Source organism: Chrysoperla carnea, chromosome 1 (genome assembly GCF_905475395.1).
Source record: "Chrysoperla carnea chromosome 1, inChrCarn1.1, whole genome shotgun sequence".
NCBI classification, from domain to species: domain Eukaryota; kingdom Metazoa; phylum Arthropoda; class Insecta; order Neuroptera; family Chrysopidae; genus Chrysoperla; species Chrysoperla carnea.
The window spans coordinates 128,305,818-128,320,792 of record NC_058337.1 but is presented as its reverse complement, the minus strand read 5'-3'; the positions used below and the strand labels follow the sequence as shown (position 1 = coordinate 128,320,792).

At 30.0% G+C, this 14,975-nt stretch overlaps 2 protein-coding genes across 2 annotated transcripts in view; both read right to left on the bottom strand.

The window, feature by feature from the left end:
• Positions 1-14,975, bottom strand: part of LOC123290952 (cadherin-87A-like) — a 261,023-nt gene that overhangs the window by 178,051 nt on the left and 67,997 nt on the right. The window lies entirely within an intron of this gene.
• Positions 3,134-4,570, bottom strand: LOC123294794. The gene is made up of 2 exons (XM_044875947.1): positions 4,295-4,570; positions 3,134-3,430 (listed from the first exon to the last, which is right to left on the bottom strand). Exons 1-2 carry the CDS (start codon positions 4,538-4,540, stop codon positions 3,134-3,136), a joined length of 543 nt encoding a protein of 180 aa, XP_044731882.1. The 5' UTR covers positions 4,541-4,570.

Genomic DNA, 14,975 nt, shown 5'->3' with positions numbered 1-14,975 from the left:
CCTCTCTTCAAATCACATTTCACATAAAAAAAAACTTTTAACAAAAAGAAATCCGACTTCAAAAGAAAAACTTTTCCAAAACAAATTAATATGCACTAAAAAGTAAAAAAATAACGAAAATATAATTAAAATTATTGTTATTTTTGGAGTCGGTGTCAGCCAAGGAAACAACTCTGGCAGAACAGTTTGCTACATTAGCTTGGCTGACTACCGACTCCAAAAATAACAATAATTTTAACTACATTATATTTTCGTTATTTTTTTACTTTTTAGTACATATTAATTTGTTTTGGAAAAGTTTTTCTTTTGAAATCGGTTTTCTTTTGGTTAAAAGTTTTTTTTAATTTTGTGATTTTTAGTGAATCTGAAGTACACTAACTAGTTTATCACTAAAAAAAGAATCATCGAAATCGGTTGGCGTGATATTGATTATTTCGTCCTCTTGTCGTGCATTCTTAATGCAAATTTAAGACTTTTATGGTTTTCTCATGGATGCCGTTGTCAGAACTCGATCAAAATAAAATGGGACCACACGGGAAGCACTAGCTTTCAAATAGACAAAGAATCATCAAAATCGGTTCACCCAGTCGAAAGATCTGAGGTAACAAACATTAACCAAAAAAAAAAAAAAATACAGTCGAATTTCATAACCTCCTCCTGTTTTGTTTGAAGTCGGTTAAAAAAGCCTCAAATTTTTTAAAAATATGAACTGAGATAACTGAGGGAATTTTTTAAAAAGATATTTTAACGAACAATCTTTGTATTAGTCACAATTTTTGTGAATCTATCAACAAATTAATTTAAATCATATTCTATCGTAAGAAACGCTTAGAGGTCTCTGGAAGGAAACATTCGAATTATAAGAGTTCATATCAACTATGAAATGAAAAAGCGGAAAAAGACGTGGTTAGACTTCAATATTTTATCCGTTAACCTTAAAAATAATAATAGTTCTGGATTACTTTTCGATTGATAAAGTCCGATTGAATTGAAAATCTAATGGCATCGAAGTCAAGGAGCTTCATTAATGATCAGATTTTGAAATTTTTCACAATAATGTCTCTCAAAATTATGACTATAATTACACAATTTCTTAAAAAGTAACAAAACTTTTTAAATTTCGATTTCCGGAAACGAAATAACGCGTAAGGAACCTTCGTCACGAAATTTCAAATAATTTCTCGAAAAATGAAGGTTTGTTAGTTTAGAAAAAATTTATATGTTCTCATAACGATTTATCTATTCTAAAAAATATATTAAGCAACAACTTTTTTTGTTCCCTTATCGGCAAGGAAAATTTTTGATAAATTTTTTATAATAATTACATATGAACAAAAAATATATTATGGACAATTTATCTTCGTTTTTAATAAAATATAAATTTCCGGTCCATATCAACTTTACAAAACATCTGAAAACCTCCACGCATATAAACGTAAAAAATATATATGTGTTATCATATCAGTAGTTATGATGCGAAAGACGCACATGCCGCCTGTTATCATAACCACACATAATATTCCGTTTGTGATTGATGACGGAACATTTATTCCATCTATACATCATATAATATAATAATAAAAGCGTATTATTAATATTCAATAGACTGGGAGCAGTTGGAAAGAACGCAGAAAATAGGTTAGGAACTGCTCAAATCCACAGCGACATCAAATAACGTAATCCGATGATATTGATCCACGCCATTCAACGACAGCATTTTACGTCATTTGACGTCACTTTGAAGATCGAGACCAGAGCCTGTAAAATAGGGACAGATTTTCATGGTGCATTTTCTCGTTCCCGCTTTGGACTGGTCTGAAAAATATATTAGTGTTGCATTGAATAAAGAATAATTTTCTAGGTGGCCGCCTGAAAAACATATCGAAAAGACTGTTTTCCGTATTGCTTACACAAAGAACACCTTTAGAATATGAAAATGCTGGCGATAGAATCGAAGCTGAGCCACCATCAGCCCAGTCTTAGTCATAGCCTGAGGCTTGGTTTGTCAAGTCTTGACCAGGACTAATCAATTAAGGCTTGAATAACCCATCTTTGTTCAAGGTTCGGTCAGCATTGATTTGCCAAGCGTTGGAATGCCAAACTTTGCCCAAGTCATAGCCAAGGCTAATGAACTAGCTTTGCTGCTAATTTATTTAATTAGAAACGCATGTAAAATCCAGATAAAAATCAACCAGATTAACATGGCAAAAGCGAAAATAGAATTTTTTACTTGACTTGCTAGGTTGGATCAATATCTGGCATCCGGACTATGTTTTATCAATCGTTTTAGATACGAGATTGGGCCAGTCTAAGGTTCTAAGCCAAGACTCGATGTTCAACAGACTCCAGCCAGTCTTGAGCTAATATAGGCTCGGTTATTTTTTTACAGGTGAACTAACTGTGATATTATAGATGCCTTTTTGTCATTAGAAAATGTTCTTTACTTACAAAAAAAAAAAAACATAAATAAAGCTATTTTTAGAAGATTCATGAACTAATTTGACCGGCCCACAGATTACTTTATATTCAATCTTAAACAATTTATTTTATTTTCGATTCCTTTTAAAATTTATACCGTGCTCGAGTATTATTTTAGGAGTTTCCATGTTAATTCATAGACATAGGTCTATGAAACAAAATATGTAATATTAATTTACATATTATTTATCTAAAATTTCGCCTTTTATTTACCATTTCTACTGCGACAAGTTTAAGTAATTGTTATTATTCAATAATTTACTATACTAATTACATGTAAACAATTGAAAAATAGTCATATTTGTAATAAAACGTGTGATTTATTGGAAATTTCATCAGAGAGTAGCGCTCCGATTGATTCAGGGGTCCCCTCCACTTAAATTCAGACAACGAATACACAATAAATTTAAGTAATTCTTTTTTATTAAACAAATTTTTCTTAAGGAAAAAAAGTCCATACAACAATAACTAAGAATAATAAATACAATTTAAAACTGATTAAACAATTCATAATAATTTAAATTAATAATTAATTCAACAATTATACGACACACACAAAATAAAGACAATACAATTAAACAGAAAAACAAAAAACGCAAATTTTGATTAAAAATATATGTCCTTAATTCATATAAAAATTAGGATCAAAATCTGGTCATAACGACACATTGGATTCACATGATAAACGATTCAACATTGCATAATGTAATGCATCATTGATAATTTTTTCCGCATAAATTTTTTGATCATCAGCTAATCGCTTTAAACGATTTGCAACAATTGAACCAAATAAACATTCATCTGGGCAACAAAAGTCAAATGGTCTTGTCATTTGAAAAACTCCAGCATTATCATGTTTACCTTCCTTCTTCCGATCCTGTTGCAAAGAAAGTAAAAATGGCATGTGAGTTAAACAACGTGGGCATACTAAATCTATAGGTGTGCTCACAGCCTAAAAGAGAAAAAAAATTTTAGTGAAAAATACTTGTTCAAGTACAAGCTTTTATTGTACTAAAAAGTAGAAAATACAATTTTGTCTATAAGTAAATAATTATACAAGGTGTTAAAAAAGTTCGAAACTCTCCCTGAATTATAGAAAATAATGACTAGAAAAAATGTTGTAGGAGTTCGGTCATACAATCTAATGGTGGCTCTATATTTACCCCTAACTTTTCCCATGAAGGTCAGTCACTTCAAGATCAAGTCGATTATGATTATTTATTTAGTTCTTGAGTTTTTACAAAATTTTTGATTAAACTAATGAAAAAGCAACACGCAATGTTCCAGAAATAAGTTTCGACGCGAGCAGTGACGTAAAAACGTCAGATTGTTAAATGTATTTAGTTTTTTATGTTTATCAAAGTTATGAAAACCATTCAGCAAGTTCATTCAAATACTTTTATTATCTTTCGACCTTGAAGAGGCTTTCGTAGGCAAGGTTAAGATTAAATTCAAGACCATCATTAGATTGTTGGAGCAAAAGTCCTACAACTTATGTTTGGGTCATTTTCAAAATTCGGGAGGAGGTGTTACGAGCTTTTGAACACGCGGTTTATAAATAACTATAAAAGCTTGGGGCACTTAGCTGCTTAAGTATTTTTTACTTAAATTTTAATTTATGACTACACAACAGTAAAGTCATTTCAAAGAATATACATCCAAAATTTTAAAAAACCGATTCAAAGCATTATTGTTAGGTTTGGGACGGAACATTTTTTCCGAAATTGAATTTGGCCTTGTTTTTTTATACTTAGTAGTCTTAGTCAGCTCAGACTTGAAATACGAATATTTTTACTTTAATCGCTCCAATATTTACCTTACAACATTTTTCATCACAATCTGAATCTGACCCGCATGTTGGTGGTTCTGCCATTTGTCGTTTACATGATACAGTTTTTATCATTAATTGATCATTTAGGCTTGGACTGTAAAAGACTTCTTCAATTTTACGTTTTAATGACGTTTCGTTAGACATCCTTGACGTTTTATTTATTTGCAGAGTTTGTCGTGGTCGAAATTTATTTAAAACATTCAATTTATTTCTTACACCGAAATTTTTCATTTAAAAATAAAAATAAATTTCTAGTATATTCACTGTGTCAAATTTTATGTTTATATTTATACCAATTGTTTATTTTTCCGTAGCAACCATTTTGAATTAATGTTTGAATAATATTTCGTGTCTCAAGAGTCAAAAATGATAATATCCGTTACTGAATCAAATTATACCTCATTTTTAAAAATCGAGAAATTGGCTGGCAAAGCATTTGCGTAGGTCCTCAAAAGAAGCGAACATCAGACACTTTCCCCATGCTTCATCCTTCTCTATTGACCTTTGATAAAATGTATAAGTCTATATTTTTGACTCATAGTACAGTTAAAGATGTTGCAAAATCGGTTAATAAAGGAAAATGAAAGAAACCGCTCACATTTTGCTAAAACCTCATAGAATATGTTTCTTAGGTGTCCAAAAACATTGGTAACGCCTGAGTTAGTGTTAGAAAATGTTTCTAATTGTTAATCAACAATAAATTTTTAATTCAACGAAACGATCGGCTCAATGTTAAAATTCACTTAAAAAATTAGTCATTAGGCAACATGTATGACATAAATGTTAAGTATTTGTCAAATAATCGAAAACTAACATACATATTATATAACGTATACGTCATTCAAGTTGCCTATTTATTAATTTTGTTTATCCACTTTAACATTAACCGTTCCATTTAATTAACAATTTATTGTTTATAAACAATTAGAAACATTTGCGCCACTAACTCATGCGTTACTAATGATATTTGACACCTAAGAAACATATTCCTTGAGGTTTTATCAAACTGCGAGTAGTATCTTTGATTTTACTTTCTTTTTAACATCTTTAACTGTAATATAACAAGTGAAAACAAACAATTGACTGAGTTAATTGTTGGAATACCACGCATAGTCAGTGTTGATTTCTTTATCACATTACACACACAAACATGTGACACATACATAACTGATAATCAAGTATAGTACATATTATAAAATTTCCGCCTAATTAGCGCCCTCACGGGTAAACAGTGATGTTTACGAAAAAATGTTTCAAACAAAAGTTGTTTATGTTTTGATAAAGAACATTTTTTACATTTAAACTTTTGTTCTATCTCTAACTACCTATGATTCTCATTTACGAACTTGACCTCACTTTTTACGTCCTGAGTACGCTGTAAAAATTTCAGCTCGATATCTTTTGTCGTTTTTGAGTTCGTGTCCACAGACGGACGAACGGACAACCGGAAATTCACTAATTAGCTGATTTTAGGAACACCTATGACAAAATTTTTTTCCTAGCATCATTATTTTTAAGCGTTACAAACTTGGGACTTAACTTAATATACTATGTATATTTCATATGCATGGTATAAAAATACAGTCAATTGGAGAACCTCCTTATTTTTTCGGTATTAAGTCGGTTAAAAATAAAAATCCATTAGGGAAGAAAATACGCATTTACTAAAATATTGAATCATTCCAAGAAATAAAATCGACATCTTAATATACAATATTTTGACAGGTCACATAAATCTCAATATTATTTTTATCTCCGCATACATTTTTTTTTTAATAAATTAAAATATTAAATAATGTGGAACTAACTTCATTAGTATTGGAAGAAAAGAAAACTCAGTTTGGAAATGATAAAAAATAGATGGTAGGTACATTATAATAAACAAGAATCGCTGGTAAAATCCTTAAAAGTCAGACCAACATCTTTCTGATCAGGTATCCGAAAATACTTTTAAGATCTCGGCAGTTCATTTTTTTTTATCAGGTCTCCAGCTGATCATTTTCATTGAAAAAAAATATTATAGAACGATTAAAGATAGAATGCATTGATATATATAATTACTCTAGCAAGTTTTTTTCTGTCCTATCCTTATCTTCCTTACTCCTTTATCAAAAATATACTGACGGTCTAAAAATGTACCGCTTAGGAAAAAAACAGGATAGACAAATAATTTGATCGAAAAAATATCATAAATTTAAATAATAAGTTCTTAGGCAAACATGTTAGTTTTTACAGATGCTCTCCTAAGATTCTAGGCATATAATACTCAAAACATTATTAGGCAAACATGTTAGTTTTTACAGATGCTCTTCTAATACTGTAGACATATAATTACTATTTTTAATAAATGTTCTTCTAATATTAATTTAAGAAGAATTTTTTTCACCACTTTTCTACGAAATTTTTACTTTGTTGTTTTTAGCCACGGATACAGGGTAGCCACGGGTTACGGCTAGCTACGGGAGCGGAATTCTGCACGGATCGAGTAAGTAATTATTTATTTTGTAGAAATTTTGTGTTCTAGTATTTGAAGCCTGATTTTTCTTTGATTACCTACATATTCTTAACTACCGGACTAAAAAAAAAGGGCTGTTATAAGTTTGACCGCTAAGTGCATGTGTCTGTCTATCTGTGGCATCGTAGCGCCTAAACGACTGAACCAATTTAGTTTTTTCTTGTTTTTGTTGTAAGGTAATTTGATGGAGAGTGTTCTTAGCTACGATAATATTCCAAATTGGCTCAGTTTGGAAAAGGCTTTAAGGAAAATGGCAATTTAATGGTGAGTGTTGTTAGATATGTTTCAAATACGAGTTTAGGGTTCCGTAGCCGAAAAATTAGACGGGGGTTTTTCAAATTTTGTAAATTTCCCTTGTTAATAATAAATCATCTTTTTATTTCTGGCCGAATTTATTAACTTTCTATTTAAAACTTGAAAAATGTGCTCTACCATTATAATATAACGTAGAGTGTTGTAATATGTTAAAGAAAATTGCCAACTTGAAATATTTTCCTTGTAATGATAATGACAACAGATAAGGACAACGTACAGTACAGTCTGTCTGTATGTATATACAAGCATCAGGCTCTTAGGCTCATAATAAAAAAATATAAAATAGAATAAAAAAAAGAAAAAAACGTTGAACAGAATGAAATAAATGTTTTAGACATTTGTATCAGATTCATCATCATTTGTGTCAGTTACAAAGACATGTATACACGCACTCTCCCATACATATAATACTGACATAAATTAAGAGAAAAATGTGTTGAAAAAAGAATAGAAAATAATTTTGTGTTCAAGATAATTACTATTAGTGCTTTGGTTTTTAGGTAATATTTTTTTATCAACTTTGATTAAAATTTATTAAAATTGTTATTCGTATAAAATAAATATTGAAACACTACTAATTGACTATTCCTTAGTTCGAAAAATGAACTAGGACTTTAATTTAAATGCCACTCATATCAATTCAACGCTTATAGCCAACTTTGCTTAATCTCAATCACGTTTACTTCGAAAAATTACGACTTATCGATTCTAATTCTCGATCGTTTTATGAATGGTTTCCTTTAAATTAAATTTAATGACTTACCTATATGCGGTTTATGAAGTACTTTCAGTTTTGGATTGACAGAAATGGCGTACTTTCATCAGTTTTGTATGGACATTAACAAACGTCAATGAAAATAACATTGAGATCATCTACCAGAGTATGCCAGAAAAGTTTTTAGAGGTATTCCCGACCCCTTTTTGTGGCTAAGAGACCTACCTATGATTATGACAACTGTATATAGCTTGGCTTTCTTAAAGAAGCTGTATCCTTTGTTAATAAAAGCTTCATTGTTCCAAATTCGAGCGAATCCATGTCGACCTGATTCAATTATATGTATAAAGGCGTGGAAATCTTATATAAGGTTTGAATCCTTGAGAAATAAGTCAAAAATTCATAGACAAAATCTAGTCTATGAATGCTTCGAGGAGCTGAATTGCTTGACACTAAACAGCAAAGTCAGACCGATTTTTGTAGCATGCCACTTTGGCGTTAGAGAATGAAGGAGCGTATACGCATTGGCACGATAAATGTTCCTTTCAACTGAGCCTGTCATTTTCATAGCAAAGATGTTCCGTAATTTACCGAATCAAGCATTGGCTACGGCAATCAAATCTTGATTACTTCAACTTTGTTCAAGGCATGTAACTGGCCAAACTGTCTACAACCACAGCTAGGCCATTCGAAACTTACAAGAGCACAGTCGGGAGGGTGGTAGGGCCCTTGACAGGAGAATGCCGATTGAACTATCACCTTCATAACATCCACACATGTTACTTACACCTGCAGAAATCTGCAGAGCATCAGATTCTGAATGTTGGAATCTTGGAAGAGATTCTGGCGAAGAAGTTGTTAGCTTTCTGCGTGGTTTCTGGCCTCAACAGAATAATAAACCTTCATCTGATTTTAATAGCACCTCTTATCTGACGACGCCTCGTCTTTAGGTGACAGGCGAGCCCTTGGTCTAGTTGCTAGGGATCCTTTTGCGTTATCCCCTCTTATGTTTTATTATTATTATTAATAGATAAAAACCGTTTCTTTTTTAACAATCATTTTGTTTGTTTTTTTAATTTGTTTGCAACATTTGTTCATATACGGAAGAATTTCAGTTCAATATTTTCCACTTTAGCTACAAATATTACGTTTACGAATTAAACATTTACTAAAAATAATAATAATAAATATTTAAGAATAGGAAATATTATTAATACCATTTCATGCCAAATTCATACCTGTCTTAAAGTAAATACACCAAAAACAAGAACTAATTATTCATTCACCTTTTTATCCATTCCTTTCCGCCTTTAATACCTGACGTAAATACAAATAAATACTTATACTTACGTTAATCTGTCACAACCTCACAAAATAACAATTTCAATGCGTCTCGTATAACTCATCGCTCCCCCCCCCCACCGTTCCTTAATCCTATACCCTTCGAAATAATATTTTCAAATAAATAAAATACTCGTTTGTTATTGTTTATCGTTAAGTATATTAATTTCGCATGTAATTAATTATTATCAAAAACATAAAAGATTAAGAGGGGGATTTTTTTTTCGGTGGGTATAGAAGGTTTAGGGATTGGGTTTAAGGAAGAATGAGGATTGTTAATATGTATAAAGAATGGAGATGACATATATAACAAATAATAATAAAAACAAAACAATAATAAACAACAATAGTTGTAGGAGTGTACGTAGTAGGAGCGTAGAATGAGCGTAGTAGCGTAGAGCAAAACAAATGAAATGTATAATGGAATATAAAACAATATAAATAATTTAGTTTTTCTTTTTCGTTGTTTGTACGGAGTGTTAGGATAAAACCGAAACAGCAGAATAATTTTTGTAGAATAGGTTAGGTTATATTGGCTGTCCACGAAGGACATACTTAGGCTATAGAGCCCATTGTGATACCATATATGTATTTTATCACCTTTTCCGCTAATAATTGTATTTATCAGTCCCTCAATTATTTTCAGAGGCTGAGTGTACCTCCTTCATGCATATACCATGCACTACACCAGCCCATCACAACTATTTATTAAATTAATTTTTGTTGCGATGGCGGGAATCGAGCCCGCTACCCAAGACATACCGCAAACGGAATTGGTTACGCCTTAACCAACTGAGCAACTAGGGTTGGCATAATTTTTGTAAGGACTAGTTAGTTTTCGATTACGTATTCTATAAAATGTATTTTTACCATTATACAAATTAACTTTCCCTGTATCTTTCTATGATTAAAATTTTAACGTTAGAATAACTAAAATTTCGAATCAATTTCATTTAAATCTATTGAATTCTCAAAAAAGTTTCGAACAAATGTTGTTGGAACTTTTTAATTTAAAGTTGTCCTTTTTCTCTTAACAGTTAAGTTTTCTCTTCACATTTCAGTGCCCTAGAAAGTTAAGGTCACCCTCAAGCTCATAGCTTATAAAACTCTTTTAGTTTTACAACTTTTGTATGAAACTTTCTTTTAAAACCATTATTTTCTGAGCTGGGTTATTGTTCTGGAACATTTCTAACACCCGGTATAGAGAGTGTTCTACAATTATTTCTTATGACTTGTAAATGTGATTTTGTATTTGCCGCTGGGAAATAATATTACGAAATAAGTAAACAAATGATATGTAATTATTTAAAGGATAATTCAATATAAAAGTAACTAAAAAAAGCTACCAATTTTAAATCTTCCTGAAAGCTGCAACTTTTTACCTCATTCACTTTTATCGAGGCAGCCAGTTGAAATATATGTAATCAGATAGTAATTTTAAAAAAAACTTCCATACCTAAGTTATATCTCTCTGTTTTCTTTCGGACAGCCTGTATATTCTTTATATGGTATATAATAATTGTGTATTTTTTGTGATAACACATGAATGAGTTTACTTTTCCTTATCCTTATAATCGTTAAATATAATCATAATTTTTAGTAAACATTAAATTACAAATGAAAAAGAAAAGCAAAAAAATTGATTCTTATTGTTTTTAGCTTGATAGTTAATAAAAAGATATTTTCATTATCTTTGTTTATAAAAATTTTAGATACCTAATGTTTTATTAATAATATCTTAAGAAGATTGTTTTTGTAAGCATTCTTTTAAAAATTTAACATTTTTAACGGAAATCTTATTGATTCAGTAAAACTGCAACACTTTCTTCCTTTTAGATAGTTAGTTTTATTGTACTATAAAGTAAAAATTAAAATAGGGTATTATCGTTAGTCAAAAATAAATAATGAAATTTGAAGAAAAAAGTTAAAATTTATGTAAAAATATACTTAAATATTTCGAGTCATAAAAGCACATTTTTCTTTTAAAATATTAAAATTAAAAAATAGTAATTTTTAAACTGTATATCATGTGACCTAAAACGCGGGCAAGCCTTGCTATAATGTCATATCGGTATGAGCTATAGACTCATATCTGTATGAGCTATAGACCTTCAGTTAGTTCAGTGTAGACAGCTGGGTATAATATATCCATAGATAATAAATATTTATATTTATTATAATCAGATGTCTATGAATATATCTGTCAAACTTATTTGTGTTATTTCGTGCAATGATACCGATATGACGTCATCAAATTGGATTCCCGCGTTTTTGACAGTTTAAAAAAGGTTTAAAATTTAATTTAAGTTTTTGGTAAGAAAGCGTGTGTATTTTTCCAATATAAATTTTTGGTATTTTGAAGTATTTTTTCAAAAATAGTAGAATACCCTATTATGGATTTATAATAAGGCACACTAGGCACTGGCCCACAGCATTTAAAAATCAAGTAAATAGTACATTTCAGCCAACTAAAGAATATTTTTAAAATTTTAATCAAAAACCAATATAATATGAAAAACAAGGTAATTCAAACTGTTTGCTATAAAAACCTAGGGCGCCGAAAAGTTAAATCCGGCGCTGTATGTACCTAATATTTTTGATATAAACACTGAGATCAAAATTCAAAAAAGAAAAAACAATAGAAAAAAATGTTTTTGAGAAAATACATAAAAAAAAAAGTTTTGAAACATTGAAAATTGTAAATTTAAAGTTTAATTTTTCAATCATACATCAAAATATAAAAATCTATATACAGAATAATACGATTGAGTAAATTTTCAATTTTCGATATCCAAAAAAAAAAAAATATATATATATATATAGAAATAAAAAACACGAAAAACAATTTATACAGTTTTTGTTTTTCTGTTTTTTGTTGTTGTCGAGGATTGGAAAATGAAGATACGAGAAGCGAAGAGTGAAAAAAAGAACCAGTTATATGTACACAGAAACTTTTTTTTTTTTGTATATACATTTTTGTGATCATAGATTGTTTCAGTAAATTTTTTGACATTCTATATTTGTTTGGCGTTTGTTTCTTGTTGTTTCAATCAAAAAACATTATTTGATAGAAATCTAGAAACAAAGATAAATTTAAAATAAATTCATACACCGTGATCCAAATGTATGATTTTGAAAACTTAGGTGTATTAGTTCCAGAAAATACTATATTTAAGAAAACGCTGTTCAAATTAGAAACAATCCAGGAGGAAAAATTGAGAAAATTACAAAAGACGTCAAGCAGTCAAAATCGCCGCTTGTCCTTTCCTTATTCGTTGTGTGCGTAGTCATGGTAGGGACAATAAAATCGATACCAACGCTTCCAGTGAAAAATTTTGGCGTTAAAGAAGGCTGTTATGACTAATTTGCAATTCTTTACATCTTAATATTATAGAAAATGTCAAATTAAAATTATTGAAAAACACTAATTAATTAAACTTAATGCAATAAAAATTGTGAAAATGAGAAATCAAATTGCACAAATATTATTTTTCAAATGTAAATTATCATAATTATTTATTTAAATTTAAGAGACAAAAATATTATAAATTTTCAATGTAAGTCATAAATGCAATCCATACAATTATATTTGCATCCATACAATCCTATAATTAAGTAATGTATCGTTACCATGGAAACGCCTCCAAAAAAACTCACGCACAGTGCGAATAAGTCTATCCTTTCCTTAGAAGTATTTGAAAATAGTTTCTCAATTGTATGCAGACCATTCTGTAAATAGATGTACAATGTTGAAAATATACTCAGAAAGAGATTTTCAATAAATAGTCGAATTCGAAATACTGTGTTCGCTTCGCCAATTCAATGTTGTGAATGAATAGCGTACTTAAATTAAATTGTTTTATGGTACCTTAACCTATATGTACCCGACTTGGCAACAATAATACAATATCGAAGACCGAAATTTAATGAAACCTTTATAGTCTATAAATTAAAAAACAATTAAAAATAAATTGATTTGTATTAATTACTTTATAGACCGTGCGCGTTTTGCCTGCTTTTTAAATAATTGATAAAGGTGAGTGATTAAAAAAAAGGTTTAATTGTGTTCGGTCGAGTGCCGAATTTGGGGAAATTGAATTATTTAATTTTCGTGCTTTCTGAAAATTGTTTTTTGTCTACTATGTTAAAAGCAAGTTATAGGCAATTTTCCAAATAATATTTCTCAATTTTTTTTTTCAGAAAAAAACCAATTTAAATGTATTTTCAAATGGCCTTGAAAACCGTCTGGAAGGAAAAACGAGAAGCTTTTACGTGCCAAAAATATTTTATATTACCTTGCATTCTTGTAATAGTGCAAGGTAAATTCTGTTCGCTTTTACTCAAATGTTTGGTCAAAGAGCATCCATATGGAGAACAGGGTACATATGAAAAAGTGTCCAAATAGAAGGAATTATGTAAGATTTACGAGAAAAAAAAGGATAAAGTATACAAATAGAAAGAAATAGTTTTTGGGAAAAAAGCTCCCAAAAAAGCGACAGGGTTTACCGTGTCGCAGAGGCGGAAAAAAGCTTAACCCGCCTTTGCGTGCTGGTTATTTGCTTTTTACGTCCATTAATATAAGCTATTTACAGCGGGAAAAAAAACTTTCTCAAGAGGATTATTTCGACTATACCTATATTATATATTATATATTTTCTATTTTTTACTTTCTAAGATACCACATTCCCCAAACTTGCATGGAATGAGTGGAATGATCCAATAATGTACTAGCTCACGATTGTACTATTCGGACTTTGAATATAAATAATAAATTGTGGACTATAATATTTTTATTGAAACAAGTAAAGATGGAAAGATATGTTATTTCATTACGAAAATCACAAACTTGGCAAATATGACAAAGCAAATTATTTAGATAAGATAAGTATTTAACAACATCTGCTAGAAGGTTGTTGTTACAAGCTGACATGTTCAACACTACTGTCACTGGTGGTGTTTGTTCTAACTAAAGCACGATTTTTGCCTTAAGGTCACACAAAGTGTTGTTGTGAAGACTTTGGTCGATTATTAGTATTGCTAACGGCCACTATATCCCTTAACTTCTTTTCTGCTCTTTGCTTTCCAGAAATTTATTTCTATGGTTTCTTCTCTAGACCAAATAAAACCCAAACACAAAAGATAATCCATCGTTCGAAATTTTGAGTTTTTTTTATCCTTGTAATTGCGGTTTGTTGATTTCTAGGGTGAAAGTGGTCAGGAAAGCTGCCTCTCCCCGTAGACCTAAATTTGCATTGCTTCAGTTGGATAAGTGTGTCTTTTTGTTTTTTCAAATTAACGGTCCTAGTCCAAAAATTTTCTATTTTGCCTCCCCCACTTGGATTAAAAGCATGGAATCAACAGCCAGAAAAAGTCTTTAATTACTGCTAGTGTGGACACTAATAAATTTAGAAGTCTATGGAAAATAATAAACTCGAAAAAGATAATTTTATCGTTGTTGTGTATTCGGTCACGAATTTGAGGTGTTTTCAATTATCTCACGGGATATTGGGAAATGTTTAACTAGAGTGTAGCTACTAAACTATACTATTTTATATAAATTTCTATCTATTTCCTCAAGTACACAATGTTTTAAAAGTTATCACTCCAATTTGTTTATATATTTTTGTATTTATGATTTTGATACATTATAAATTCTGTTATTAATTGCACCAGATGGCTAAATTCAATATGGTATCTGCAAAAACGTTTGACACAACTGAAACTCTGTAGCCCCAGGTCACAAAAATCGCTTGGCGGTTACCAAGTCAACTCAATTAGGT